We start from the raw sequence: 27,203 nt of genomic DNA on the forward strand, positions 1-27,203 counted from the left end.
GCCTTGCCCTAATAGGACAGAGAGATACACAGAGAGGAGGTCAGAGGGAGACACGGGGAGAAGACAGCATCCACAAGCCAAGGAGGGCGGTCTCAGGAGACACCTTGATCTCAGACTTCCGCCCTCCAGAGCTGTGAGAAAGCAACTTCCAATGTTCAAACCTCAGCCTGAGGTACCTCCTTACAGCTGCCAGAGCACCAGAGCACCAATCCATTGTCCTCAACATCCACAGCACCACAGGGGCTCCCACCACCACCCCACAGCCTGGAAGCTGGTCAAGTCATCAGAGGTTCCTGATACTGGGCTTCCGGCTCACCCTTCCTTCCTCTCTCCCCTCCTTGCAGCCTAAGTGCAAATGGGCCAAAACATCTCTGAGCATCCACCACCACCAAAGCCTTGGTTCACTGCACAGACATGACTGTCCCTTTTCCCTCTTGTCCACGGCTTGGTTTCCGGGACCTACCCCACAGTGCCACAGGCATCCCTGCATGGTAGTGACTTCCCTGTCATCATAAGGATGAGAGAAGTTGGATGACAGCCCATAAGAGCCATCTGAACTAGGGGTGAGAGGGCTGACAAGTGGCTCCTGGTAGGTGGAAAGGCGTCAGACGCACCTAAATTCAACCATCAGCACATCCCCAACCTCATGGCCCCAGGGAGACCGCTCCATACACACACCTGTGGGGCTTCATCAGGATAGTGCTTCACACAGCCTGAGGTGAGCCAGGGACAGGGCGTCTTCCATACATGGAGACTGTGACGTGTCCCTCACCGTGGCAGGAGGGCATTGTATAGGTTTTATGATCAACCTGGGCCACCCCAGGCTACAGAGAACCAGAGGTTCCAACATGGATTTGGTTTTTTTTTTTTTTGGTATTTTGGTTTTTTTGAGACAGGGTCTTGCTATGTAGTTCAGCCTGGCCTTAAACTTGCTCATAGAGCCCAGTCTGGACTGGAACTCTCAAGTGATCCTTCTGCCTCAGCTTCCCAAGTACTGGGATCACAGGCATGTACCACTACAGCCAGCAACCAATATGATCTTTCTTCCTTCACTCACCATCCACTCTGATCAGGGGTGAAAAGGGGCTGAGTATCGCACTACCCGTGAACTCGGGTCTTGGGTCTCAGGGGAGGAGCAGCACAGGAAGAGGTTACACAGAGTCAGCCCTGAGGCTCAGTTAAGATAGGGTCACTGGAGCTCTGAGCTCAGTGCTGCCAGGAGGTGGGCAAAGTGGGGGCTGTGTCACTGGAGGGGACTCCAGCCAGAGATGGTATCTGCTGCCAGCTGCCTGGCTCGGAGCTCCTACCTCCCACTCTGGGTTACGCAGTGTGCTCAAGAAGGGCTCGCCTGACCTGCCTTGTCCCACTCCTGCGGCACACCAGCAACAGGAGAGGTACAGGTGGCTGTGTTCAGCAGTGGCCCCCTCACTCTGGGTTTGATGCTCTCCATGCACCTGGAAAGGCTGCCCCCTCCACAGTGAGCTGCCCGTCTCCTCTTCTGTGGTCTCCCACACTGATGTCCTACTAACTGCCTACCACGGGGGAGTCCCTGGTGTCTGGGGTACTCTGCTTCATGCACACTGCCTGGCATACTCCCTCATCCTGGGATGCGGGACAATTGACTCTATCTGTCCAGTAGTCATAGTTGAGTTCAGAATGAGGGTTCCAGCTCTCAGGCCTGTGGTTGACGCAGGCAACTTCAGGGCTTCCTCTCACCATGTTTGCAGATGCCTGAGATATTGGCCATTTGGCCATGACTACCACTGAGGGATCAGAGACCCACAAGGAAACACCACTGGCAGCTCTAGTTACCACAGGCTACCAAACTGATTTCTTGATTGAATCCCATTTTACAGCCCAGTAAACTGCAGCCCCAAGAATGGCACTTTGTCAAAGGATCTGACATCAGGTGGTCTGACTCCCAGGCTGCATTCTTAACCCCTTGCTAAAGATCGCCTTGGGACAGTTGCTCCAGTAAGCCAGTGACATGGACAACAGCACTGCCCCAAGCTGGTAGATGAGGAACCAACACAACAGAAAGGCTAAATCTTGACCAAAGGCATGGAGCCACAAAGGGCTGACCCAGGGTCTGCTGACACAGGACACTCAAGTACTTCCTGTCAGCCTGTCCTGCTGTCCGCCCAGGACTGCTGCAGAGAACAGGCAGAGCTGCTAGGGCCACCATGTCCTCCCCAGCGTAGGGACCCCTCCAGGAATGGTCACTCGCAAGCTCCAGCTCAATCCATCTCCTGAGCACTCTGGAGTTTTAGGGGTTGGGCAGCTTTACCCCAGCTCAAATGTGGGGAAATGGAGGTGGGGAGCTGACCACACCTAGGGAGTCCCACAGCCCCCCCACTTTCCTCTCTTGACCAATAGCCAGAGGAAAGTCCTGTTACTTCTAGACCCCAGAACGGAGATCCTTTCTGAAGTGCCACTGGCACACACAGATGGGGACACAGTGGGAGCAGAGGGTGGGCTCTCTCTGGCGACAATCTCAGTCCAACAACTCCTGGCCCAGCCCAGGCCTAGTCAGTCCAGGCTAGGGTGGGGGATGGCTACTCCCCACCAGGCAGAGGGCCAGCTTCTCAGCCTGCAGACAGGAGCCCCTCTGTCCTTGTGGGACGAGCTGACCTTTAACTGGCCCAAAGGTCCTGCTGGCTCCATCCCTTGCCTGGGGGAGCGGATCAGAGGGGAGCAGAGGAAGAAGGTGGGGGGCAGTCCACAGCTTTCCCTGCCAGCCTCGCTGTCCCCTCCCAGCCTGCTGTTGTCCCCAGCTCCTCCCGCACTGACTGTCTGCCCTCCTTCCTTCCCTCAAGCCCCGTCTTCCCCACATCCACCCCTTCTGGCCTTTAATTATTTTACCTTTTATTTGCCTGGCACTTTCTAGTTCACTAAATGTTTCTACACTTATCATCGCATTGAATCTGCACCAGAGAAAAGTGGGAGGCACTAAAAATTCCTGCAAATTGCCAAGTGTTCTTGTTAAAAATGCAAACGTCCCCAGAACCATGAACAATGAGGCTGGCTGCCAGGGTACCACAGAGCTAATTATTTCATCCTCCAAAGGGGACCAGGTGCCCAGGGAAGAGAAGTGTTGGAGAGCTCCCTTGGGGTGGGAGGGACCTGGGGGCAGAAGTGTCTCTGGCAATTGGAGGGTGCTGGGCGCCTGGCTGGGTCGAGGGGAGAAGGTACCCCAAGAAGAGGGCAGAGAGGGTTCCACAGGCCTGGCATCCCTTATCCATGCCACCAGGGGCCCAGGCTCAGTCAGCTCCAGCAGGCAGCAGAGTGCAATGGCTGATATTGGCCTCACAGGAGGAGCACGCCTTGGGTCACAGGATAAACTGGGGGGTTCTGCCTTTCAGGGAGTCTCAGTTACCCCAGCTGAAAACAGACGTAGGGGGCCAGACTGCTCCCAGCTCCAGCATTCTAAGGTCCCACAAACAAATCAAGAAACGAAGCCTGGAGCCAAACCCCAGACAGCAGCACATCCAAAGGGCTCCTGGACTCTGAGCATGCTCATTTCTGGAGGCTCCACCCCACCCTTCATATACTCAAATGAGCCGCACAAATAAACAGGACTGAGATGGACCCTTCAAGGGGTGACCTGAGGTGCAGCTGGCCATCTGATATGATGTTAGGTTGCACAGACTAAATTAAACACACATTCATCTCAGCTCTGCAGCCTTATTTTCACATGTCAGAGCTCACCGCTTCGTTTCCAGATCTCAAACATTTTCATTGGCGCCTGATGAAAGCTTACAGGCCCTAGATGCTGTGTCCGCGTGCCCAGGGCTCTGACCAGAGACGCAGGCAGCCGGCCTGAAGAAACCCAACAGTGGGGTTCAAAGAAATGTAGCAAACACTGCGCTGTACAGGGCGACAGCTCAAGCTTCACTTAAGGCCAGTGCCTCCAAGGAGCCCTCCCAGACTACTCTGAGAGAACCACAACCACGTGAGCCAGGGCTGCATGGTTTGGAGAGGGGCCAGAAGCCACGGGTCACCACCTACCCTCCACGGCATCGTCACGATGCCCATTAAAGTTGTCATAGGAATCCCAGCGGATGAGAGGGTCGGAGGTATTGTAGTCCACAGAAACGCTGGGCCCGTTCTCCAGGTGCTCCATGCCTGCGTGGGTGGGAGAGGTAGGGGCAGATGGGGAGAACAAGGGAAAGAGATCAGCAGCTGGAAAAACAGAGAGCCCGCATCTCCCCCCAGGACGCTCCCTATGGGACTTCTCGTGTTCTTGAGCATGGCAGGGCGGGACTGGTGATTTAAATTGGATGGAGAACCCAGGAGTCTGGTTTCTTGCATTCTTGAACAGGCTCATAGCAGGTCATGGGGTTCCTTTAGGACAGGGTACTGATGAACAAAAACCCCTCTTCCTGGATGGGTGTCTGCCTTTCTCTATGGTATCCCCAGGGGCCCTAGGACCATGAGACCAAGGAGTTTGCCCTGGAGTCAGGGGAAGGGTATGGGGCAGGCTTGGCATGGACTCCCTAAGGTCAGGGACAACAGAGAAAGAGCAGCTGTGACACAGGAGGACACAGAGTCTCTATAAGGTCATCCCAGACATGCCCCTGGGTCCCAGTCAAAAAGCTCTCCACCCCGGACAGACACCTGCAGGGGGAGGTCACATCTCCTCCCCACACACAAAGCCAACTTCAGGACTACACACCTGCAAGCCCAGCCTCCCAGGGTCAGTCACCTCCCTGGCCTAGCCATCCTCCTCTTAGTCCATCCAGAGTGCCTCTGCCCATAACCCAACTTCATCTGTTCCTTTCTGTTCCCAAATAAGATGAAGAACAAGTGGTCTCCATATTTAGAGCCTAGAGGCTTAAAGGTTATTATTAAATCATCCTCCAGGTTGAATCACCTCAGTCCTCATAAATACCCATCAGCCATCTACCACCTTTGAGTGTGCCCCCACCTCAGCCACACCCCCTAGCCACCAGCCCAGGGTCTCTGAATATAACAAGACGGTGATCTAATGAGATCAGGACAGTTTATCCAACCCAGCGCCTCTCTGTCTGCTTTTTATTTTTACTATCCAGAGATCAAGTCACTAGCTCACGTTTAGCTGGGGGTCCACTCTGACTTCCAGATCCTTTTCTGCTAGCCTGCCTCTCAGTCACCAATAACTTGATAACTGCAGTGAGATCATTGGGCGGATGGTGGTGCAGGAAGGGAACAGGTCAGGATGGAGGGGAAAGGTGTGAGAATAAATTCTAACTTGTCTTATACCTTGGATTTTCTCTGGACCATAAGAAAATACAAACTCCACTTTGCCATATTCTGGAAATCGATCATCTGAAAAAGAGAAGAAATAATAAAATGGACAATGAGTTCCTAAAAAAGGTTCTGTTATGGTTTGTGTTTGCATGTTTCCTCCAAGCCTCACGCAGTCATGGAAGTGGCTTCTAGAGTCTGTGATTGATTCGTACAAGGAACAGAAAGAGTCTCCTCTCTGTGCTCCTCTCTTTTTGCTCTTGTTACTTTCGAGGTCTTCTGCCACCATGAACTGCTGCCCTCTGCCATGTGCCACTCTGCCCTGGAGCCAGTTGATTATGGACTGAAACCTCCACAAACTGTGAGCTAAATAAACCTTTCCTTCCTTAATTTTGAGTGTAGGGTATTTCTCTGAGCAATGAGAAAAAAGTAACTAAGGCAGATTCTATAAAAAAGAGTTTCTCTGTGAATTACAAGTTTCAGCCTAGACAAGTTAGTGACTTAGCAAGAGTGTCTCAAAATGAAATCTTTTTGTTTTTTGGTGTCGGAAATCAAATTGATGACCTCACACTTACCAGGTAGGTGCATATGCTGCTGAGCTAAATACCCAGCCCAATGAAATATTTTTTTAAAAAACTTGGGATATAATTCAGTGTGAAGGGACAGGGTTCCAACTCCAGTACTACAAAAACAAACAAACAAAATTCTTACAGAAAAAAAATTTAGGCATATGTTAGCCATATATTAGAAGTTTAATAATATAGCAACATACATAGATTTCTATATACATATGAAATTATACCAGTACAATGAAATCTTCCCACTCTACCCCAGTCCTATTTGCCTGAGGTAATCATTTCTTCTAGCCATTTCTCTTTCTCGTTCTGTAAGTGGTTTACCTCTAAAACACCAAATAATAAGTAGCATCTAGTTTCATGCCACAATTTTTAAATATCAATTTTAAATCATCTCCATTGATCACCACTGTGAGGATGAATAATTTGGTGGACCTATACAATTCGATTTTTTATCTGGTTAAGTTACTAATTATATTTATTCTATTGATTGTCTTTGGAACTGTAAATACTACATTCGGCCTCTGTTTCTTGGTCTGTCCATATTTAATGCTGTCTCCTGACCCCTTCTATGGAGAAGGAGGGAACTGGGAATTCCTCTTCCCTCTGTCTTCCCAAACCTCCTATTTATTTTGTGAGATTTACCTTTATTTTCCCTCTTCAAGACTGGTAACAGTTCTGCAATTATAAGAGCATCTTCTGCTGGACCATCCCAGACACGTCCTACTCTACAGAAACCACACTGAGGGGACCTGTGTCTCCTCCAAGTCCAGCCCGTCTGCTCACTCAATACCTGAAGCTGGTTTGGACACAGATCACCACCCACTGCTTGCAAGAAGATGTTAGATAAAGGATGGGGTCTGTTCTGTGGGACACCCATCATGCCTGCATATGTGTCCCTCACTGCGGGCATCACTTCATGAGATCATGTCTGTGTCTCTCTCTCACACACACAAGGCTGTGAACTCCCAGAGAGCAGAACCTAACTTCTCCCTCTCTGTATCTCCAAGACCTAGCACATACCTGGCACATATAGATTTGGTAGATGGCTGGAAAGAGGGATGGATGGTGGATGGATGGATGGATGGATGGAGGGATGGATGGATGGATAGACGGACAGGTAGGTGGATAGACAGAGGAATGGGTGAGTGGGTAGATGAGAAAACAGATAGATGAATAGGTGGCTAGGTCTCTAAATGCATAGGTAAATGAATATGAGGGTGCATGAATGGATGAATAGACAGGTGGATGGGATAGGTCTATGAATGGGTGAATGGATGGATGGGTGGACAAGTGAATAGGTGGTGGGTATCTAAATGGATGAGTAAATGAATGAATAAGAGCACTGATGGATGGATAAACAGATGGATGGGTATACGAATGTGGATGGGGAGAAGGATGGATGGATGGATGGATGGAGGACGGATGTGTGTGTGTGTGTGTGTGTGTATGTCCCTGCCTGAAACATGACATAGATAAGACTTCAAAAAAGAATGAAAAGAGACGCCAAACCTTCCCTGATCCCTCTCCTTCTCTCACCAGAGCCCCTCCACTGCTCTGCTCTACCCCACGGAATCATCACTCCCTGGCGGGGCTGCCTACATTAGACTGTTGAGCTCCACTAACAGAGATCACGCAGTTTTACTTTAATTCGCCAGCACTTAGGACTGAGTGTCAAACAAAATGGATGCCCCATGAATGTTGAAAAAGTGATTGCCAACAGATTCAGGGAACAAATTAGGGGGACGAGATGAAGGAGATACAGGGTGAGAGCCAAGAGAAGGCTGTGAGACACAGAGCACCCAGGGGCTGGGGAAGGAGTTCTCTCCACCTCCACTACAACTTGAATTCCCAGAATATCCAACCTCAACTCCGTCCCAACTGTCTCTCAGTTTCCTTCCCCTGTCATCACTGAGACTGGGCAGACCGTGGGGATCAGAAAAGATAGTTCCCACCTACACCATCTCCCCTCAAACTGGGCTCTCCTTCTGCCACAGGAGCCCCACCAAGGAGCCCACCTTTGAAGGCCTCATCAAGATCCTCCTTCCCAAAGACCACTCCCAGGTCATGGATGGCACAGGTGTGGAACTGCACACGGAAGATGACGTCTCGGGAGGGGCTTCGGGACTTCTTATGGTAGCACTTGAGCTGGGGGAAAAGGAGCAGAAGTGAGAAGGCAGGCCTCAAAGCTCCTAACTGAGCCCCACGTCTCACCCCAAACCTACATGGGAGTGGTCACCCACTGGGATCTCACAGCTCTCTGGGGGAAACTTCTAGAACAGCAGAGGTGGGGAGCAGACTTTATCTATAAGAACAAAATTGTCCTCCCAAGAAGTTCCTGAAGATAGGTTGGGGTGGAAAAAGGAAGACTGGGTCTAGATTGCCTCAGGGAGGACTGGACATACGACCGGGTCCTTGTCACTAACAAAGATCTAGGGTGTAACAGCCCACATCAAGAACTATTTCCCTGGAGATGTCCCGGAACAAAATACGAGCCCAGGGAAGGGATGAAACTCCAAAGCAAGGCGTAGACTAGGACTGTTGAAGGCTAGAAAGTTCTGCAAGAGGCTTGGGAGCTGGGATGCCAAGCATGGCAGCCAGTAGAGATGGCTCGAGGCCCCAAGTGCAGGAGAGGTGCCGGAAGAGAGAAGAAGGGTAGGGCTTGAGACGGAGGCCACACTCACCAGGATGTCCCCCTTCAAGAGCAGTCCTGGCTCGATGGTGATGCAGATGCTGGTCTGACTGTCTCCTGGAATATTGCTAAAGGAGACGGGGCAGAGAAACGGGGCAGCTGGGGGCAGGGGCTGCATGTTCTCCCTGCTGCCCCTAGTGCAGAGCTGTGGGGAGTCCCATGATTTAAGCCCTCTTGAGACAAGAGGTCAGGCAATCCACCTCTACCTCCCCACGCCACAGCCCTGGGCCTGGGACATCCCTGGCCTTGAGTCCCCAGGAGATACTCACTAGATGCCAGATGTGTAAACAGGTTGCATGGCCTGGTAGATACGGAGAAAAGGCCGACACCCTGTCAGAGAGGGGTGGGTGTTAGCTAAGATGGCAGAAATATTGGGCAGGGGAGGAAAAAGTGAAGAAAGAGACAGAGAGAAAAAGGAAGGAATGAGGGGCAGAGACACGGGGAGGGCAAGAAGGAAAAGAGGAAAGAACAAAAGAGGGAGCAGGAAGGGGAACACGCTGTCTTTTCAGGTCCTTTTGTAAGGCATTGTAAGTTGACATAAACATTGTCACACTCAGCATCACGAGCCAGATGCATAGACAAGAGCTCAAAACGTTCAGAAATGATGTGAGTGAAACTGCAGGGCAGCTCACAAGTCCCTCAACAGGAGCAGCTAGAAGGGGAGAGGGAGGAAGCGGAGGGGAGGGAGCTCGAGGGAGGGCTGGAGAGGTACCTCCTTTGGACTCGAAGTTGGGAATGCCGTGCATGATCACATGGTGCAGAAACAAGGGCTTGTTGTTCATTTTGATGGAGCCGGAGAGCAGGCCGCTGAAGTAATGCACATACCTGTGCAGGGAGAGGGTAGCTTCAGGGTGGGGGGCCTGGGCTGCTACAGAATCACTGCTGTTCTCACTTCTGCAAGAGCCGTGCCCTAGGCCACGCGCCTAGGCTCCCCAGCAACATATGCCCCTGTCCCAGGCCCCCTGACAGCTGAGGTCTCCACCCAAGACCAGTCTCTCTGGCTGCTTGGAGCCCCAGGTAGGAAAAACAGCCGGATTGTGAGATTAGGAGCTGGATAAAGCCCAACAACCTATTTGGAGTTTGCCAGTGCCCCCTGGTGGTGAATATAAGCATCTCTCCCCAGCTTCCCTCCAGCCCAGGAATCTCTGGTTGGACCAAAATTGCTCTTCATCTCCCTGATGGGCATGCAACATTTAGCTGCTCATTACTGCACAAGGCAAGCTGCCCAAGCAGCAAACATTTCTGACAGCCTCGCCCAGCCAAACCAAGCTTGTGCTTATACTTACACCAAGCCTACCGCTATGGCCTGGACCTGCCCCACAGATCTACCAGCCATAGGATAGTCCAGAAAACAGTAAGAGCCTAGTAATTACAGCTTTTTACTTTATACCACAGCAAAGTATACAGAGGGCCTCTGGCTCAATTACTTTTCTTGGTACCAATTTCCAATAAGAATCTCTATCTCTAGGGTCAGCATCCTCCAATTGTGTTAGTGAAGAGCTTATTGGAAGAATGAACTCCATTTTCTCTCCTACTAGACAAGAAAAATCGGCCTAGAAGGGGCTTTCAGACTCCCAAAGACGCACAGCAAGAACGCTCAGAGGTAGGGGCTGGGAGGGAAAAGAGAGAAATTTGGGCTTCAAAGAAGCAGTCTGGAGAGGGAGCCTCCTGCCCTTGATTGGCCAGCACTTTCACTTCTTCTGGCAGGGTGATAGTACCCGGCTAAGTCACGCAGGCCAATCAAACGCATCCTGAGGCTTGAGGGAACCAATAGTTTTTTGAGGAAGGTGGGACCGGAACTGTGTGACCACGACAGTGTGCACCTCCTTTCTCTGGGTTCCTTGGCCCACCTCCAGGCCCATGGGCCTCTGTCCCTGAGTGTGGGTGGGGCCACTTCGGACTACCCAAGCAAAATAATCTGATGGGCAGCCCCAGCTCCTATTCAGGCCCCATGCCCAGCCCCCAGCCCCATTAGTCAAACCGGAAACCCAGTATGGCCGGTTCCCATCAGATCTCCCAATTGTGCCAACAGGATGCGTCTGTGCTAGGGACAATGAGTCCGGGGGCGGGTGACAATGAATGGGGGAGCCACAGACAAAGCCCCTCCCTCTCTCTCCCTCACGGCTTCTCCAACTGCTCATTTACACAGACAAGAAGGCGGGAAAATGGCAAAGGCAGCATAGGAAACGCACACAGGGCAGATAGGATGCCCCGCCCTTGGCAGATGCAGCAGCAGATAGGAGCTGCAAGCCGGCCTGATAATGCCCACGCACGCGCATGCGCACACAGACATGCGCGCACCCCCAGCTGCACATTCTGCAGCACAAGCCTACGTCCGTGGATCCCTCTTCCCGAGGAACCGCTAGCAGGTCCCTGTTCAAGCTTTGCTGTTCAGTCAGAGCTGTATAAACCCCAGCCACACTGCACCGTCATAACACCTGCTTCTCTTTTAGTGTCAAGGGCCGCAACGTGGTGATCAAGACCAGCAGCCCCAGTGCCAGGGACCAAGGCGCAGGTAGTTGGCCCACAGTGCTTTCCTCCCTGGAAAGACTCACTGACCTGCAGTCACTGTGTCTGGGGCCGTGGCGGGATTTCCTGCACATTAAGCCATCCTGTCTCTGACAGCTGACCCAGAGGCTGGCTGTCAGCCGTTTTGTGCCAACTCTAAGGTACTGGATTTCTGATGACTAACTTCCGCGTAGGCTTCCCGCTGCAATGGCAGAAACAGCCCCCAACTGTGCCTGCTCACTACTACTCAGCCAAGTAGGGGTGGGGTCATGTTGGGGACCCTCAGTATGAAGGGTCCGGGAAGGTGCAGGACCTGCAGTTAGCATTCGCTGGGGCTGGGAAGACTGATGGGGTGCTTTGGTCTCTGAGCCTCTGCACCTGCCTCTGCCTGCATCCTTTACCTTAGCGTTTGGAGGCGCCTCCTCCCACATCATCTCCTGCAGAGGCCCATCCTTCACTCCCCAACCAGAGCACCTAGCCTGGTGTCTGCAATGACCTCGTTTGTGAACCTGGGTACCAACCCTCAGAAGCTCAGCTTGAGCCCTTGCTCAAAACGTTCTGTGCCATATCCTCAGCTGACATGTCACAGGCAGGTGGCAGGCTTAGGGCTCCCAGCCACATCAGATGGGGGCCCGAGTCCCATACTCCAGTCTCCAATTTGGGCTGGGATTCCCACCATGCTGACCACTTGACCTTGACTCCACCCTTCTCCTGTGGGGCAGCCATAACTGAATGACACATGACCCATGTAGGCCAATCCCTGTGCTCAGAGAGCAGGCAGCACAACCATCAACGGGGCTGCCTCAGCCTGAGTGTCACTCGGCCTTGACATATGCTCCAGCTCTGTCACTGTCACCTTGGCCCCGGGCTGTGACCTCTCCCTAGGCTCAGGCTTCTCATCTGTTAAATGAGGGTTCCTAAAATGTCACGTGTGCAGTACTGTCCTAGGGCTCAAAATCACCTCCTCCTAGAAGTACACCCTAGCCATCTCTGTGAGCAAGCTCAGTCCGCTGTCACTGCTTTTAGCAACACACTGTCGCTGTTTCTGCAGTCCTCCATTTGTCCCTAGGACTCACTGTCACCTTAGAGTACCTGTCTGTGTGGTCACTTTTTTTTTTAATTGAGACAGGATCTTACTAAACCACTGAGCTGCCCACCTGGGTTCAACTTGAAGTCTTCCTGCCTCATCCTCCCAGAGCCCTGGAATTATAGGTACGGGTCACTGTGTTGGCTATGATTACTGGTTTAGTGTCCATCTCTCCGAACAAGCCATCAGCTCCCTCAGCGAAGGAGCTCTGCCCCATTCTCCCAGATGTCCTGTGCCTGCAGTTATACAGGACAGCACCTAAATCTTGCCCAGTGAACGAAAGAATCCATCCCCAACTCGTTTCCTGTCCGGATGAGGTGAGAACACACAGAGAAGGGCCAAGGAGAGCCCTTAAAAAAATGTTTTATGTTCTCCTAACAGAAGGTGGCCCTTATCCTGGGTCTCTGAGGTCCCCTAAGTCAGGCGGCAGTGACATCGCTTCCTGTAGACTCATCCATGCTCTGGAGCAACCCTGCCACCAGGGACAAGAGCAGCATGCGCATCCTCACACAAGTACCTTCCTTCCCCAGTCAGAGCACCCCGCTCCCCATCATCTGTGCTCAGGAAAGAGGCTCAGGAGCCTCCGGCAGTGCCAACCTATGGACACACACAGGCTTGGGCTCACTGATGCCCCCCATGGAGTGCCACTCCATCACTCCTGGCTGAAAACACGTTTGGCACCCGCACAGAAGCAGCTGCACCATCCTCATGGGCACATGCCCTGGAGCCCCACCTCCTCTGTGATGGCTGGCCAATGGGCACGATCTTATCCTCATAGAATCGCTTCATTGCAAACCGGTCCAGAGCCTGGTCCGCACTGTGGGGAAAGACAGGTGGTCAGAGGAGCTGACTCCCATTCCCGAGAGCCCCCTGCTTCTCTAGACCTGCAGAGCTCTCTAGGCTCCCCCTCCGACCATGCTGTGCTACCACGCATCCAGGAAGAGTGCCCCAGCATCTCTCCATCCTGTGTAAGGCAGTGCATGGCTGCGGGCTCTGGAGCTAAATAGCCCGGAAGCCCAAATCAAAGCTACCTCTTACTGGTACTGTGACTTAACCTTTCTGAACCTCATCTCCCGCATCTGTCAGATGGGCTGGTGACCTCCCCCTCCTCAAACGTCCTATGGTAATGACAGAAAGAGCACCCACAGCTGTAGGAGCATGGCACAGGGGGTGTTAGCCTTCAGCAAAGCTGGGCTGGGTTGGGTTTCTTGAAGTCGTAACACAGCCCCCCACAGGATGACCCCACGTGCTCAGAGATCATTTTTAAGGGAAAGGACAGGTTGTGTGGCTCCTCTGTTCTTGGCTCTCCAGTGACTTCCCGTGACTCTGAGAATCAACTCCAAGGTCCTGAACACGGCCCACAAAGGCAGGTGGCTCTGCCTTCCAGTGCATGCTCAACACATCAGCCCCCTGCCGCCCCACTCCCGGCCTTGCTCCTGGTCCCGCAGGTCCCTGAAGCAGCATCACCTCTTCCTCCCTGCACCAGTGTCACCAAGACCACAGGCCCTCTCTGCCCCATGCCCCTGCCCACTGTTTTCTCTCGTCTCTATTCTTTCATATTCATTATCATCAGACATTACTGATGGATTTGTTTACTTATTGAGTGTCCACAGGGCAAGGGCCTGGTACCACGCAGGGCACAGTGGCTGTCCAACAGTCACTGAGGAATGAATAAATAAAGGAATGAATGAATCCTTGAGCCTCCCTGCAGAATGGGATCAGACCAAGAACTGGCCACCAGTTGTTTCCTATTCTTGCTTTATGACACCTAGTCAGTAAGAGAACGCCGCTGGCCAGCAGCAGAGATAACTTCTAGATGGTTCTGCCAGGCCTAGGCCTGACTGACATTTCTTTCTCACTCCCACCACGCTCACAAGCTAAACAGAAGACAGCTGGAAAAAGGCAAGGGGCCCCCATGACACTAACTGGGTGGGGTGCTCAGAGCCACGCCTGCCTCCCAAGGCAGCCCCACAGGGCCCCAGGAGGGCACAGATGCTCCTCTCTCCTCCCACAGGCTCCCTCACCACTGAGGGCGGCCCTTTCCACAGAGCTGGAGCTCCTGCATCCTGTCTCCTCTCATCCACTTTATCAGACTCTCCCACCCCAGGGAAGGCAGAGGCCACAGTGGGACGGGGAGGGGAGTCATACTGTCAATGATCAGGGCACAGGAGGCTCAGGCCCTCCTACCTGGCAGAAATGTTGCTGTAGTGCATATAAGCTGCGATCACAACTCCTATTCTGCCTCGGTTTCCCTGAAAGAGGAAAACGTCCTTTATTTCTAAGGTGGCCCCAGAGACTACACAGAAGCCCAGGAGGAAAGGACACAGGGGTTGGAGAGTGGGATGTGGTTCCTAGGGAGTGCAGAGGAGGAGGGGGGACACAAGGAGGGAAGGGGGAGCACAGCTAATTAGCCACCACTAGGGACCCAGCTGTACCCCCACTTCTTGGGGATGCCCCCCAGGACAGAATCTATCATCCCTCTGAATGAAGACGGTAGACATGCAAGCAAACACAGTCCAAAGACACAGGTAGGCACTCCCACGCACTCCCACGGGGACACATGCAGGCACTCGCATGCCCATGGGGACACATGCGCACGCACGCACACACGCCACAGCCCAGCTCCGACCTTGTTGTGCAGGACGACGACGTTGTGCGGGTCTGCATTGAGCCAAGTGTCCACGGCCTTGCAGACGCTGCAGATCTTCTCCAGCGCCGGGGTGTGCAGGTCGGGCCAGCCAAACTCCAGGACCTGAGGCCACGAGAGAAGACGAAGCCTTGGGGAGCCAGCCAGCAGCCAGGGCAGACCCCAAAGCCAGATCTTGGCTACTGCCCTGCCAGTCAGCTGGTTGGGAGGCTGAGGGTGGAGGACAAGGCCAACAGCAAGGACAGGAGGCCCTGGGCCTGGTCCCAGCTCTGCATTGACTCACTGTGGGGTCCAGGCAAGGCACGTTCCCTCAACCAGCCTCAGTTTCCTCACATGTGCTAAAGGAAAGGCTGGGAGCAAGCACCCTGGGATCTGCAGCACACAACTCTGAGCTCAGCAGGCACAGAGGGGTCTACACATGGCCCTCAGCAAAGCCCTGTGCAGCCACTGAGCAAATAAAGTGAGCACTGCGGCAGGAACCTCTGAAGGAGCAGTTCCCAGCTGACTGAAGTCTGCAAACTTCACTTCACCCTGAGATCCCAAGTGCTCCCCGGGGCCCGGCGTGGAGAGGAAGTCTCTACGCAGACCCACACTTTGTGTACTCAGCATTATGGAAACTAACGGTGTGGTATCACCCACTTTCCAGGTGTAAGATGCATCTAAACTCTGAACGGACCGCTCAACACAGTGCTATTCCCAAAGAGCTCAATGCAGGGCACTCAGGAGAGGCGGCCCACCCTTTCTCCTCCTCTTTCAGGCAAGGCAACCCCACCCCAAAACAGCCACTGGTGTACCTTGGCGTGGAGCTTCGTGATGTCAGGTCTCCGCTCAGAGAGGTTGAACAGCTAGAAAGAAGCAAAGGATGAGGCTGTGAACAGGAGAGTGAGGGGGCTGGGGAGACAAGGGGTGTGGCAAGGATGCCCACTGGTCACACAGGACTGCTGCTGGCCAGACAGAATGACAGTGACCAGCCCACTGCATGGCCAGACAGAATGACACTGACCTCTGGTAGCCAGGGGCCCAGGCCACGGCTCCCTGGGTATCCTTGCTCTTCTTCCTCTCTCACTCTGTCGCTCTGTCTCTCTCTCTCCCTCCCTGATGGAACCCCCATTCACCAACAAACACAGACTGCCCAGCAGAAACAGCTATCAGGACCAAGGGACCACAGACACCAAGAGCCATGACACAGCCCCACTGCCACTGAGTGCTCATGGGAACCGTGGCTGTGAAGCATATGGAACAAGACCCAGTGATGATGGCTTCAGAATCTTATCCTGTGGTGTTACAACTACTCAGTCACCACACACCTCCCATCAGAGGGTGCAGACATCCCTTGGGTCTCTCAGACCCCTGGCACATGGCTCCCAGCATGTGCCCATCCATACTAGGGATCCTCCACCTCAGGCATCCCTCTCCCCATCTCCAAAGGGATGTACAGAACTGTCCACCTCCAGCCACTGCCTGGGAAACTCGAAGACCACTGTGTCCTCTCCTGGGAGAAGACAGCACACCTGGAACAGGCAGGCTGCAGAGACCCGGGGATTCTGCACTCCTGAAACCAGGAAGGATCTGGGCAGCTTCCGGTCCTCTCCTGCACCCCAAAAGGAGCACATCTGGCTGCATTAGCAATGGCCACCTCTCAGTGAGTGTCCCACCCGCTCTGGGCTGAGGACTGCACACCGCAGCCTGTTTAATTCTCTTGCCAGCTGTACAGAGATAGCACGTGTCACCAGACCCATCCCGTAAATGGGAAAGCTGAGGCTTAGTGAAGCTGAGCAGCCAAGCACACGGGGTAAGCACAGAGCCGGCATCTGAATCAGGACTTTCTGATGTTGCCAGGCAGCACAACAGATGGATGGACTCTAGAGTGGACTGACTGAGCTCATGCCCACTCAGTACTTCAGAACACCACCTGCACCTTCTTGGGAAAGAGGGGATCTGTAAGCAGGGAGGGATCTCAGTAAGAGATCATCTTGCATTCAGGTAGATCCTAACTCCAATAATGGAGTCCTTGTAACAAGAGGAGAGGACACAGAGGCAGATACCAGGAAAAGCCGTACCAAGATGAAGGCAGCGGGCATGACATGGCTCCAATCCGAGGCGTGCTGAGGCTGCAGAAGCTCAAACAGGGAGGGAGGGATTCTCCCAGCCAGGATTCAGAGGGACACAGCCCTCTCCACACCTAACTTCAGACTTCGTAGCCTCCAGAAGCGGGAGATGATTAATTTCCACCTCTGTAGGCCACACGTTGTGTGGTGGTGTAATTCTGGAACGCTCACCCGGCCTTCCTTGTCCCACCTCTGCAACCCTGCAGGCTGCCCCCTGGATTAGCCTGTGTGTGTCTCCCTGCGACACAAACCCAAGCCTCCTCTGGGCCCATGGACAGGTCGGCCTTTCTGCACTAGAGGCCTCCACAGGTCATGTCACCCGCATGTGTCCTTGGCTACTCTGGGCCAGCCACAAAGTCCCCAAAGACACACGTGGCCATGATTTTGACCCAGGACTGCTCAGAGACACCAACTCTGTACTGACTCTGCCACCTCCAGACCCTGTGACCTCAGCCAAATCATCCTGCCTTTCTGCTCTAATAAGTGTCTGCTTGCCAGGGGTCTCGTGAAGGCCAAGCACAGAGTGTGGGTCCCAGGAAGACTCAGTGACATGAACTTGTGAGATCAGCCTCCTTCCTGCATCACACACACACACATGCACGCACGCACACACTCGAGAAGACAGGAAGTGAGGCCCAGGCCACACGGGATGGCCAGGCTGATCAAGAGAAGCCTGGTCTGCAGTAGGTACACAGTGACAGTGACAGTGAAGCGGTAGTGAGCAGATGAAGCCCAGAGCAGCTGCCCTCACCAGGTAGTTGCCTCCATGTTTGGACTTGAGCATCTGGGCCACCTCGCGGAGGTTGCTCCTGAAGTTCTCCTCCTTGGCTGTGCTGGGGAAGGACACCGCGATGATCCTCTCTGTGACATACACCAGGTCCAGCTCACAGCTGTCCTCCATTGCCCGGCTCACACTCATGTTTCTGAGGAGACAGCGGGCAGAGGGGACCCTGATTAGAACCCAGTGCCCTAGGCAAGCTCCCGATAGCTGCACCTTTGACACGTCACCTGTGATCCCACATCCAGCCCAGGAGCTTGCAGCTCAGGGATCCCATGCTCCAGCCCAGAGCCAAGGCTGGAAGCTTCCCCTGGCAAGGCCTGGGCAGCCATCTGAGAGCGCCACACAGAACAAGCTGGGCCAGGGCTGGCAAGCACCTCAGGCCACATCAGAATCCAACAGTGTGAGGACACCAATTCTCCATTCTTGTTATCCTAGGATTCCAGAGGTCAGAATCGGGGCCTGCCCAACCAGGACCCCAGGAGCCCTGCCCTGCCTCTGGACACCATGCCCTCCTAGCCAGAGAGAAGTTTCCAAAGGACACAGGAACTGCTCCAAATGGGAAGGAGGCTCTAGGATCCCCAGCATCCAAGTGGAAACTTCAGCTGTGTCTCCTGCTTGCCAGCTGTGGGGGAGTTGGAGGCCTCTCTGCAAGGGAAAACAGCTCAGGTGACACATTCACCTGGACTACAGGTAAGGCAGCCCACTGTGTGCACTCCAGCCCTCCCAAAGCTGACTGGCCACTGCCCTTGGTCCCTGGCTCTCTCCCCACTGCCGGCTGCTCCCATCGCCTGCCAGAGCTGCTTTGTGGCTGTGACACCCCCAATGCTAAGGGCCCAGGAAAGGACACAGAGTCTTTGCTGAGGCTGTGGTGGGCAGTTCCTCAGAGTTGGGGACCACTGAGCTGGTCTCTGGGAGAGGGAGCAAGGGGCTCACATCTTCACACGTGCCCTGGCTTCTTCTCCAGGGGATGGCCCAGGATGCTCACTAGGGAAGCCCATGAGGCACCCTCACACCTGTCACCCCATCACCATCTCCCAGCCCCTGGCTTCCCTCTCTGTCAGTGGTGGGCAACACTGATTTCATTTTGCTAGCCTTCCACCAGGGCAGGATAGAGCTGGACTGGAGTGCCGTGTACAAGTGATGGGGAGGACCAGGCTAGGGGCAGCAAGAGACCTGTAAGATTCCAGATCTCCACCAGGATTGAGTGGTACAAGGAACCAGAGGCCAGGCTTGGAGCCCAACATGAGTCAGACCTCTGTGCCCTCGCCACTCCCTGTCCCCATGATAAATTTCTCCCAGCAGCCATAGGAATGGGACCCTGGATTCAGGCCACTGCATACCTAAGCACAAGCCAGGACAAGAAGCAACATGCATGCGTCACCTCCAAGATGGGGCCAAGGGCAGAGAGACTGGCTAACTAGACCAGCCTTCTGCTCTGGCTCCTGGGAAGGGACAGCACTACCAGGAAAACTTGCAAGCCCAACTCCTATTTTTCCAGCTTAGAAAGACAGTGAGAGGGACATGGTGGTGACAGGTATGAGTCAGATGAGGCCAGTCCTGGACATTCATCCGCCAAGTCCCCAAGCTGTTTCTTATGGAATAAGATGCGAACAGAACAGCGCCACCAACTGGGAAGCCTCGGCATTGCACGCCACGTCTTCCCACCCCAAGTATTTCTCCAATTCACCTCTAGCTCCTGGCCGCTCTGGCAGCTAGGCCCCCATTGCTAGGGGCGTCACTTCCCTGTTAGGTCCAGCACTCTCATTCATCTTGGGAGTTCTGGGGTGTGGGGGGTCCAAGGCAGACAGCCTGGACACAGTTAAAACAGGCCTCTAGCACGTTTCCCAAGAGGACCTCTCTTTGGCAAATAACCTCCTCCTTATAAGAAACTCTGCAGAGAAGGAGATCTACCAGTCAAGCTGAGGGCCAGCCAGTCTCCCAAGTGCTGCCTCTGGGAGGCTATGTGACCCTTGACAAGCCACCTCGTCCCTCTGAAGCTTGGTTCTCCATCTGCCAACATACCTTGCTGAGCTGCTGCAAGGCCTACATGAGCTCATGCAGGTAAATAAAGAATTCAGCTCAAGGTTGGGTTTGTGCTGAAACCCAAAACACAGCAGCCGGCTGCCCAGGACCATCTACCCGCACACAGGTTCTCACTGTGGCTTGATGGCTTTGGTTGTGGAGACCCAAGGCTAAGACTTGAGAAGAACATGTGCCTTGGCCCCTCCACCCCATGCTCCTGTGAGCAGGCCTACCTGATTGGCTGCGGCAGTGGCTGGATGCTTGGTGGGACTCTAGTGGCTCCCTGGGAAAGAGAAAAAAGAGGCAGCATTATGGTGGGGCAGGCAGGAGGGCAGGAGGACGGCAGGTCCACAGGCGCATCAGGGCATCTGCCAAACACAGACAGTCTGGTTTCTCTGACAGGTGTCCAGTCCTGCCACTCCAGCAACACGGCAACCCGAGCCGAACGTAGTCAAAGCCACCTGCATGTGAGAATGCCTGTCTGTATGCAGCCCCCAAAAGGGGCAGAAGGACGGAAGCCCCCATGCTCAGAAATGTGCCCAACTGGGCTAGTGGCACCGGTCCTGAGGATGCAAGTAACGGCCACTGAATCAACAGAAATGCAAGCCTCAGACACCCTGGGCCACCGCGGTGACCACGCCCAGTGTGACAATGAAGTACATCTGGAGAGCACTGGGAAGACGAGTGTGGCGCACCCTCCATCCAGTTCTGGAACCCAACTTCTCTGACGCTGTCATCCCATATTCCCCCGCTCCTCAAGAGCAGCAGTGGTAGGTCATTCAGTCAAGTGACTTGAGACAGAACAGCCCAGCATGCCATGGATGAGGGGCCGTGAGCCGTGCTACCCTCTGTCATCCACTCCCATCCTGAACTTGCTGATTATACAAAACTAGGCAAATGGACCCCCATCCCATGGCGACAGGTGTCACAACAATACAAGCACAGGCCAGAGCCTCCCAGGCTCCAGACTCTGGGTTCTAGCATCTAGGCTCTGGGCGGGGCAGCCTTCTGGGACAACCCTGCTAAGCCTACTGAAATGTCATACATCAGACGGGACAGCCATAAGGCTTGCATGGGGAGGCAAAGAAATCATGCACATGAGAAGTTCTGCTTAATGCTCAGCATTTAATAAATGACAGCTGAGCGGGATACCACTCAGCAGCACAGAGCCTGCCTGGCAAGTGTGAGACCCTGAGTGTGATTCCCAGTACAAAAACAACAAAAAATGACAATTGGCAGTTACGCTATTACTATTACATCAAGTACAAGTAAAAGAGAAGTAACTGAGAGGAGGCCACAACCACTCACGTCGCGGAAAGTCAGACCTGGCTTCCCTCTACTGCCAGCAGCTGCTCATCCTTTCAGCCATTCACAAGACGCGGAGCTGAGATTTCTGGTGTCTAGATTACTGGACCCAGCCTGGCCTCTGAGCCCATCAACTCCCCCAGAAACCTGCTGACCCCCCATGGCCAATTTGCAGCCAGCTCTTGGAAAAGCAGGAGAAGAAACACTGAGGCGCAAGTGACTCACCCCCAAGTCCCCGGGACGCTGACCACCAGCAGGATTCGAACTCCAACCCAAGGCTTGACGGTGGGACCCCAAGCACAGGAGCTCCCTGCTGCAGCACCTCAGAGATAGGGATGGGCACTGAGCCCAGCTCCCAGCCAAACCAGAAGTCAGAGCAGCTGGCCAAGAAAACAGCTCTCCATGCAGCACCCTGGGTGGGCAGCCGCAGAAGGCTGTGCCCTGAGTGCCCGCCTGGGCTCCTCTTGCTCGGAAAAGCTCAGCAGTGGCCGCAGTGCAAGGTGGCAGGAGCCAAATGGGCCTGTCGGGTGGAACCTCTCTCGGTCTCGGCAGCTCTGCTGGCCCAGGGACTCGGACTCTGATGAGTCAGACCAGGAGGGGGCAGGAGGGGTTGTGGAGGGTTTCAAGTCCCCACCAGGCTGTTCCAAAGCTACCCACCCAAAGGAACACAGAAACCCAACGCTTCATCCATCTCACTGCCCCGGTCCCTGACGAGGAGCCAGTGACTCTCCCCAGGCCTTGGGCCCTGCTCCAGGCCCCAGGGCCACCCTGCTATAAATAGCCCCTGGGGTTTCATCTGCTGCTGATCCACAGCCACCACAGCTGCTCCAAACAACTGGAAGCCACAACTTGGCCAAGGCTTGAGGTGGGGCCAAGAACACACATCCAGGCACAGGGAGCCGGAGGCACACAGTGGATCGAAGGTGCTTGGCCAGGGCATCAGGGAGCCTGGAGAGCTGGGAGCCTCCAAAGGCACAGAGTGTATGAGGACAAGAAGCCAGAGAGACCTGGCTCCCGTTCCGCCACCTTCTTCCAAACGTTAGGACATGCCACATTCCTCAGCCTCCCCACCCCAAAAAAAGCCAGGCCAGATAAATACAAACTTGGCCCCAACGGAGTCTGGCCAGCCACCCCCAGCGGTGATAAGACAAAGTCCAAGCCTGCTGTTCTCCACCAGCAGGGCAGCATTGGGGAGGGAGGAAGCTGCCCCGGAAGGTGACCTCGCCTCAGAGGACAGGGACAAACAGCTGAACTGTCACCCCCCAGTGAATCACTGAGCAGGCCTCGAACCCATGGGCTTCCTGTTTTCTGCAGAGATGGCAGGCATGTGAGCCTGGCCAGCAGGGCGCTGGCTCACACAGGGAGATCTCAAACAGCAAATGGGCTGGGGCAGCAGGAAGCATGAGTTGAAAGTCCCAGAACACCCAGGTGACTTCAGGAGTGGACAGCGTGCCCCCAGGAGCAGCCCTGACCACAAAGGCTGCCTGTCGTCTCTGTGCTCGATCACAGTCAGCATTCCCTCCCAGGCCCTGACTGCGTGCCAAGCCAAGTATTGGGCACCAGGGAGGGCGGGGCATGAGGCCCTGACTGCAGAAAGTTGACACTACAGTGAAGCTACTCATTAGCAGGCCAGGCTGAGAAGTAGCGTGGCCTCATTTGATCCTTCTGTAAAATGGGTACAACACAATGCTCCCAGCACCTCCTACCTACTCTACTCGGAGACCCTGGGTAACACTTTCCTGACTTTATTTTTAAAATAAAAATAGCTCTCTGCCTGCCTGCAATCTTAAGCTTTTCCTCCCTGGGGCTTTGAAAGCCTTTAACCCACAAGGTTTGAACTTCCTCCTAGCCCCTCCCAAGGCACAAACCAATAATAGAAGTTTTGGTCCAACTCCCTGGGCACCAAACAGAACCCTCCCATCCTCATCTCTGAAAACAGTCGCCTTGGCTGAAAAACCCACTGTGAAAGGAGACTCCGAAGCCTTTCTCACTGCCGGGAAGCCCTTCCTAGTGTCTACCCCTCACCCTTCCTGCTGCAGACTCCGCCGATGCCTCCGGTGGGCACCGATCATCACCCAGACACTCGTGGGTGGCTGGAGATTAGCACCCGGGGCTCAGTTATTTACTGCCTTCTTCCCTCCCTACAGCAAGAGCGGGAAGCTGGGCCCTGGGTGGGGCTAGTTTGAAGCAACGCCCTGTAGGAAGAGTCCTACCTTTCTCTAAGGTCCACAGACCAAACACAACATCTCTGGACCCAAAGAAAAGCTGTTTCCTGAGCCCGAGGCCCCAGGGGCCATGGATGCCAGGAGAGCATGGAAGCAAGGCCAGGAGCTGTGACAGGCAGCTGGAAGTGGCCACCAGCCTGTGTGAGGGGCCAGCCCCCTTCCCATGTGTCCCCAGGGGGCCACGGCCACCCCCTCCGCCACACCCCTTCCTCTCCTTCCTGCCCACCAGCCTGGATTTTTCCAAAACAAAGTGCGACAGAGCACACCGTCCATAAACTCCATTCCACAGCACCTCTGCCGGAGGGAAACGGCCATCCTGCACCCTGCGTCCTGAGCCTCGTCCTGGGCCTCGGGCCAGAGGCAGGAAAACAGCCCAACAAACAGCGTATTATCCCAGCAGCAGGCACTGTCACAGCCGCGCTTCTTGGAGAACAGGCTCCCTTCCCCTTACCAGGGCAGAATGCAGGACAACACAGCGGCTGGCCAGGCACTGACCCAGTAGCCCTGGGGTCACTCAACCTAGAACAGGTGTCGAGGAGCCTTAAAAGTAGGTCTTCTAGCTGGACACAATGGTGCATGCCTGTAACTTCAGCCGCTACGTGAGTGAGGCAGAAAACTCTCTAGTTGGAGCTGAGCCTGGGTAACTTAGTGAGACCATGCCTCCAAATAAAAAGTGTGAAAAAAGGGCTGGAGATGTAACTCAGTAAGAGAGCCCTGGGTTCAAGCCCCATTGCCACAAAAATAGGTGAGTACAAGTTTTAAAGGACTGGGACACAGTATGGTGACAGAGCTCTTGTCTAGCATGCATCAGGCACTTTACTGGGATTCAGTCTTTAGCATGTACACCTGTGTGCACGCGGGCGCGCATGCACACACACACACACACACAAACCCCTCAATTCCAGCTCCTTCTTCGGTAGGACCAAGGCCTTACACGCCCCTGTCAACAGTTCTCCACCATGTCTAACTGATTCTACCACCCTGTAGCTTTAGTGCCTTGGCACCATCCAGCCTAGGCTGGCAACGCAGGGAGCGCTGGGATGTGGCTTTTGGACGTGCTCAGGGCACTGTGCCCTGGTGAAAGATCGGGAGCCCTGGATGACACCAGCACATCTCTGGAGCCACTCAAGCCTCTGCTTCCTCATCTATAATTGGAGACGCGGCATGCACCACACGGAGCTCATGAGGCCCAATTCCTAGTCCTTAAAGAAAGTAACAGAAATTATCAAGAATGGCCAACATTGATTGAGTACATATGCTGTGTGTTGGCTCTGAGGACCTTTCCGGTTCACCCTTAGTAGCAGGTACACACAAAACAATTACCATCCCCCTGTGCACTAGCCCAGAAATGTCACCAACCTGGCCAGGGGCGCTCCCAGTACACACATCCATGCCATGGGAACCCCCATACCTTGAACACAGCCTTGCCCGCCAGCTTGAGAGGCATCTTCCCTGCCTGTCCTGGGGGCCTGTGTGCCCGGACAACTCTGCTCCTTAGTGCGGGTGTAGGGGACACCCCGGACACACAGCAGCGGTGTGGTCGCCTGCAGGAGCCGCCTCCTCACTCCCGGCACCTCCCTGCGGGGCCCTCCCCACCGTGGGTCAGGCAGCTGTCAGATGATAGGGCCCCATGCCATCAACAGCTCCCCCTGTGCCAACCGCCAAAACCACTCCCTGTTCCTCTGCAGACCAGCAGTGAGGGCAGAGAGGCCAGTGCAGAGCACATTGTGGGGGGTACTTTTGTGGGGCCTGATAGAGGGCATAGAGACAAACAAGTCACTCACAGACCTGACTTGGGGCAAGGTCTCTGCGCCCTACTCTGAGTCCCTTCCACAGAAAGCATTTGCCCCTCGATCTTCACCACTACCAAAACACAAGGCAAGAGGGCCAAAGCATCAGCTAGCATCGCCCGCCTCTTCCTGATCTACCAGCAGCTAAACTGCACACATGACCTGGCCATTTCCAGAGACTCCTGCCCTGCTTCTCAAGAAGCACCTCCATGCCCTACAAAACCCCCAAGATCCAGTGACCCCAGGCCACTCTGCCTCGGGCCCCATCCTTCTTGCCGTTGCTTGCCCATTCCCTTTACCCTTTCTGAGAGTGCCTACCACCATGCCAGGCTCATAGATGCACCTTCTCACCTCCCCACCAAGCTGTCATGGGTCAGCAAGCTCCAGGTGCAGCCTAGATGCACCTCAAGGTCCAACTTCGAATCCACAGGCCGCACCTGGCCTGTCCTTCTGGGGAGCAGGCAGGACAGGACCTCCTTCCCAGCCACTCCCCCAGGCCAGGGATCCAGCCCTCCTCTCTAGCACTTACGTCCTCCTCCAGGCTTTTCCTTGAGTTTCCACCCCGGGAGGTTCCTTCTCCCTGAAGACAGAAGAAAAGTGATCGAGAGGGGGGTTAAATAGACAGTGAAAGGGCAGCACTCTCCCACCTGCTGGTGCATCGGAGGTGAGGGGCTTGGCTGAGCAGCCAGGGGAGATCTGTCGGACTTTTCTCTGTCTCCTAGGAGACCCTCAGAGCTAGCCAGCCCCTCTCATCTGCATCTCATGACTGCTGATATGGGAGATATTATTCCCATTCCGCAGATCAGAAAATTAAGGCATAGTCAGGCCTTGTCTACAGCTACACAGTTAGAACCTTAGGGGCCAGGGATGTAGCTCAGTGGCAGTGTGTTTACATAGCACATGTGAGGCCCTGTGTTCAATCTTCTACATGAATGAGGAGGAGAAAGAGGAAGGGGAGAAAAAGGAGGAAGAGGAGGGGAATGAGGATGAGGAAGAAGAGAAACATCCGGGCATGGTGACACTGCCTGTGATCTTAGCATTCTGGGAGGCTGAGTCAGGAGGATCACAATTACGAGTGCAGCCTCAGCAACTTAGCTATAGAGCAAGATCCTGTCTCACAAACAAACGAACTCCTAAGGCCTAGAGATGCAGCACCACACAAAGAAAACATTAGAACTCTGGCAGAGTCAGGATTTAAACTCAAATCCTTCAACCCCAAGCCGTGACTTCATGCTACCACTGGCAAGGGAAACTCGCCCACCAGGACTCGCCTGGCTTACCTGCTTGCTTTCCCACAAACCCGCCCTGCACCCACCTGCCCGCGCCACTTACCGCGGACACTACATTCTTCGGCGCAGTCTCTGTGGCGACGGGCTGCAGATGAAAGCAGAGAGCAGTGAGGCCCCCGGACAAACACCACAGGGCGGGCTTGCTCCAGGGCTGGCGGCAAGGACAGGCACAGGTGACACCAGCCCAGGACTCAGACCTAACCCGGCCGGCCCCAAACTTGAATGGCAGGGCACCGACAACAAAGCAGGCCCGTGAGGACTAGAATCACCATTTCTGCAGATTCCCACTGAGGACCAAGACCAGAATCCTGGGAGGTGGGGACCGTTATGGTCGCTCAGTGTCACTTTAGAGATAGGAAGTGAGTGACCCAAAGGTACCAATTCTAATGGGGACAACAGGATTCGAATTCAGCTTGGGTTCTGCACTTTGTATGCTTTGCATGAAGTCACAGCAGCCTGGGTAGAAGCCCGCCCCTCCCTGCTGCTCCAGGAAGTGTCCAAGGTCTCCCCCCAATCTCTGTCCTCTCAGACCTCAGTCTCCACACACAAAGCTGCCCCATCAGACCTGGCCGCTACCCCATGGGCACAAACAGGCCTTGCCTCATAAAGTGGCTTCGCTTCACACCAAGGTGAGAGTTCCCTCCTCCAGGAAGCTCTCTCTGACCACCACGGTAACTGAGCTCTAGTCTGCCTCTCTATCTGCAGATCATCTCAGGGTGGGAAGGATCTCACTGTGGAAATATACGCCTTTGTTTCCCTACAATTGTGTTATTTAAGATTCTTATCCTGAAACCAAAAGCTCCCTCATGCCAAGGACTATGACTTATGTGCAGGAAAACCCCTGGGAACAGGTCATCCCAGAGCTGCCCTTCTTCTGCCCAGACCAAGAGGAAGCTTCCTGCAAAGGGATTCCAAAAAGTGGGCCCCTCAGGCCCCCAGAGAAGGAAG

The 27,203-nt window shown here is 54.3% G+C and overlaps 1 protein-coding gene across 14 annotated transcripts in view; it reads right to left on the minus strand.

The window, feature by feature from the left end:
• Tns1 (tensin 1) overlaps positions 1-27,203 on the minus strand; it is a 217,620-nt gene that overhangs the window by 73,403 nt on the left and 117,014 nt on the right. For 8 of the 14 annotated variants that reach the window (XM_063237477.1, XM_063237475.1, XM_063237473.1 and 5 more), the window contains 14 exons: positions 26,299-26,340; positions 25,496-25,546; positions 19,880-19,929; positions 17,595-17,766; positions 15,530-15,580; positions 14,718-14,840; positions 14,276-14,340; positions 12,822-12,905; positions 9,206-9,318; positions 8,763-8,823; positions 8,486-8,561; positions 7,820-7,949; positions 5,242-5,307; positions 4,009-4,125 (listed from right to left, as the gene is read on the minus strand). In XM_063237477.1, the coding sequence (XP_063093547.1) occupies positions 4,009-4,125; positions 5,242-5,307; positions 7,820-7,949; positions 8,486-8,561; positions 8,763-8,823; positions 9,206-9,318; positions 12,822-12,905; positions 14,276-14,340; positions 14,718-14,840; positions 15,530-15,580; positions 17,595-17,766; positions 19,880-19,929; positions 25,496-25,546; positions 26,299-26,340 (1,201 nt within the window). Of the gene's footprint in view, positions 1-4,008; positions 4,126-5,241; positions 5,308-7,819; positions 7,950-8,485; positions 8,562-8,762; positions 8,824-9,205; positions 9,319-12,821; positions 12,906-14,275; positions 14,341-14,717; positions 14,841-15,529; positions 15,581-17,594; positions 17,767-19,879; positions 19,930-21,176; positions 21,506-23,164; positions 23,307-24,587; positions 24,970-25,495; positions 25,547-26,298; positions 26,341-27,203 lie in introns of those variants that run through there. The other 6 variants (XM_063237476.1, XM_063237481.1, XM_063237485.1 and 3 more) reach the window with 4 other exon arrangements.

The sequence above is a fragment of the Cavia porcellus genome, unplaced genomic scaffold (assembly GCF_034190915.1).
Source record: "Cavia porcellus strain 051 isolate PalLab524CR breed Dunkin Hartley unplaced genomic scaffold, mCavPor4.1 scaffold_26, whole genome shotgun sequence".
Taxonomy (NCBI): Eukaryota; Metazoa; Chordata; class Mammalia; order Rodentia; family Caviidae; genus Cavia; species Cavia porcellus.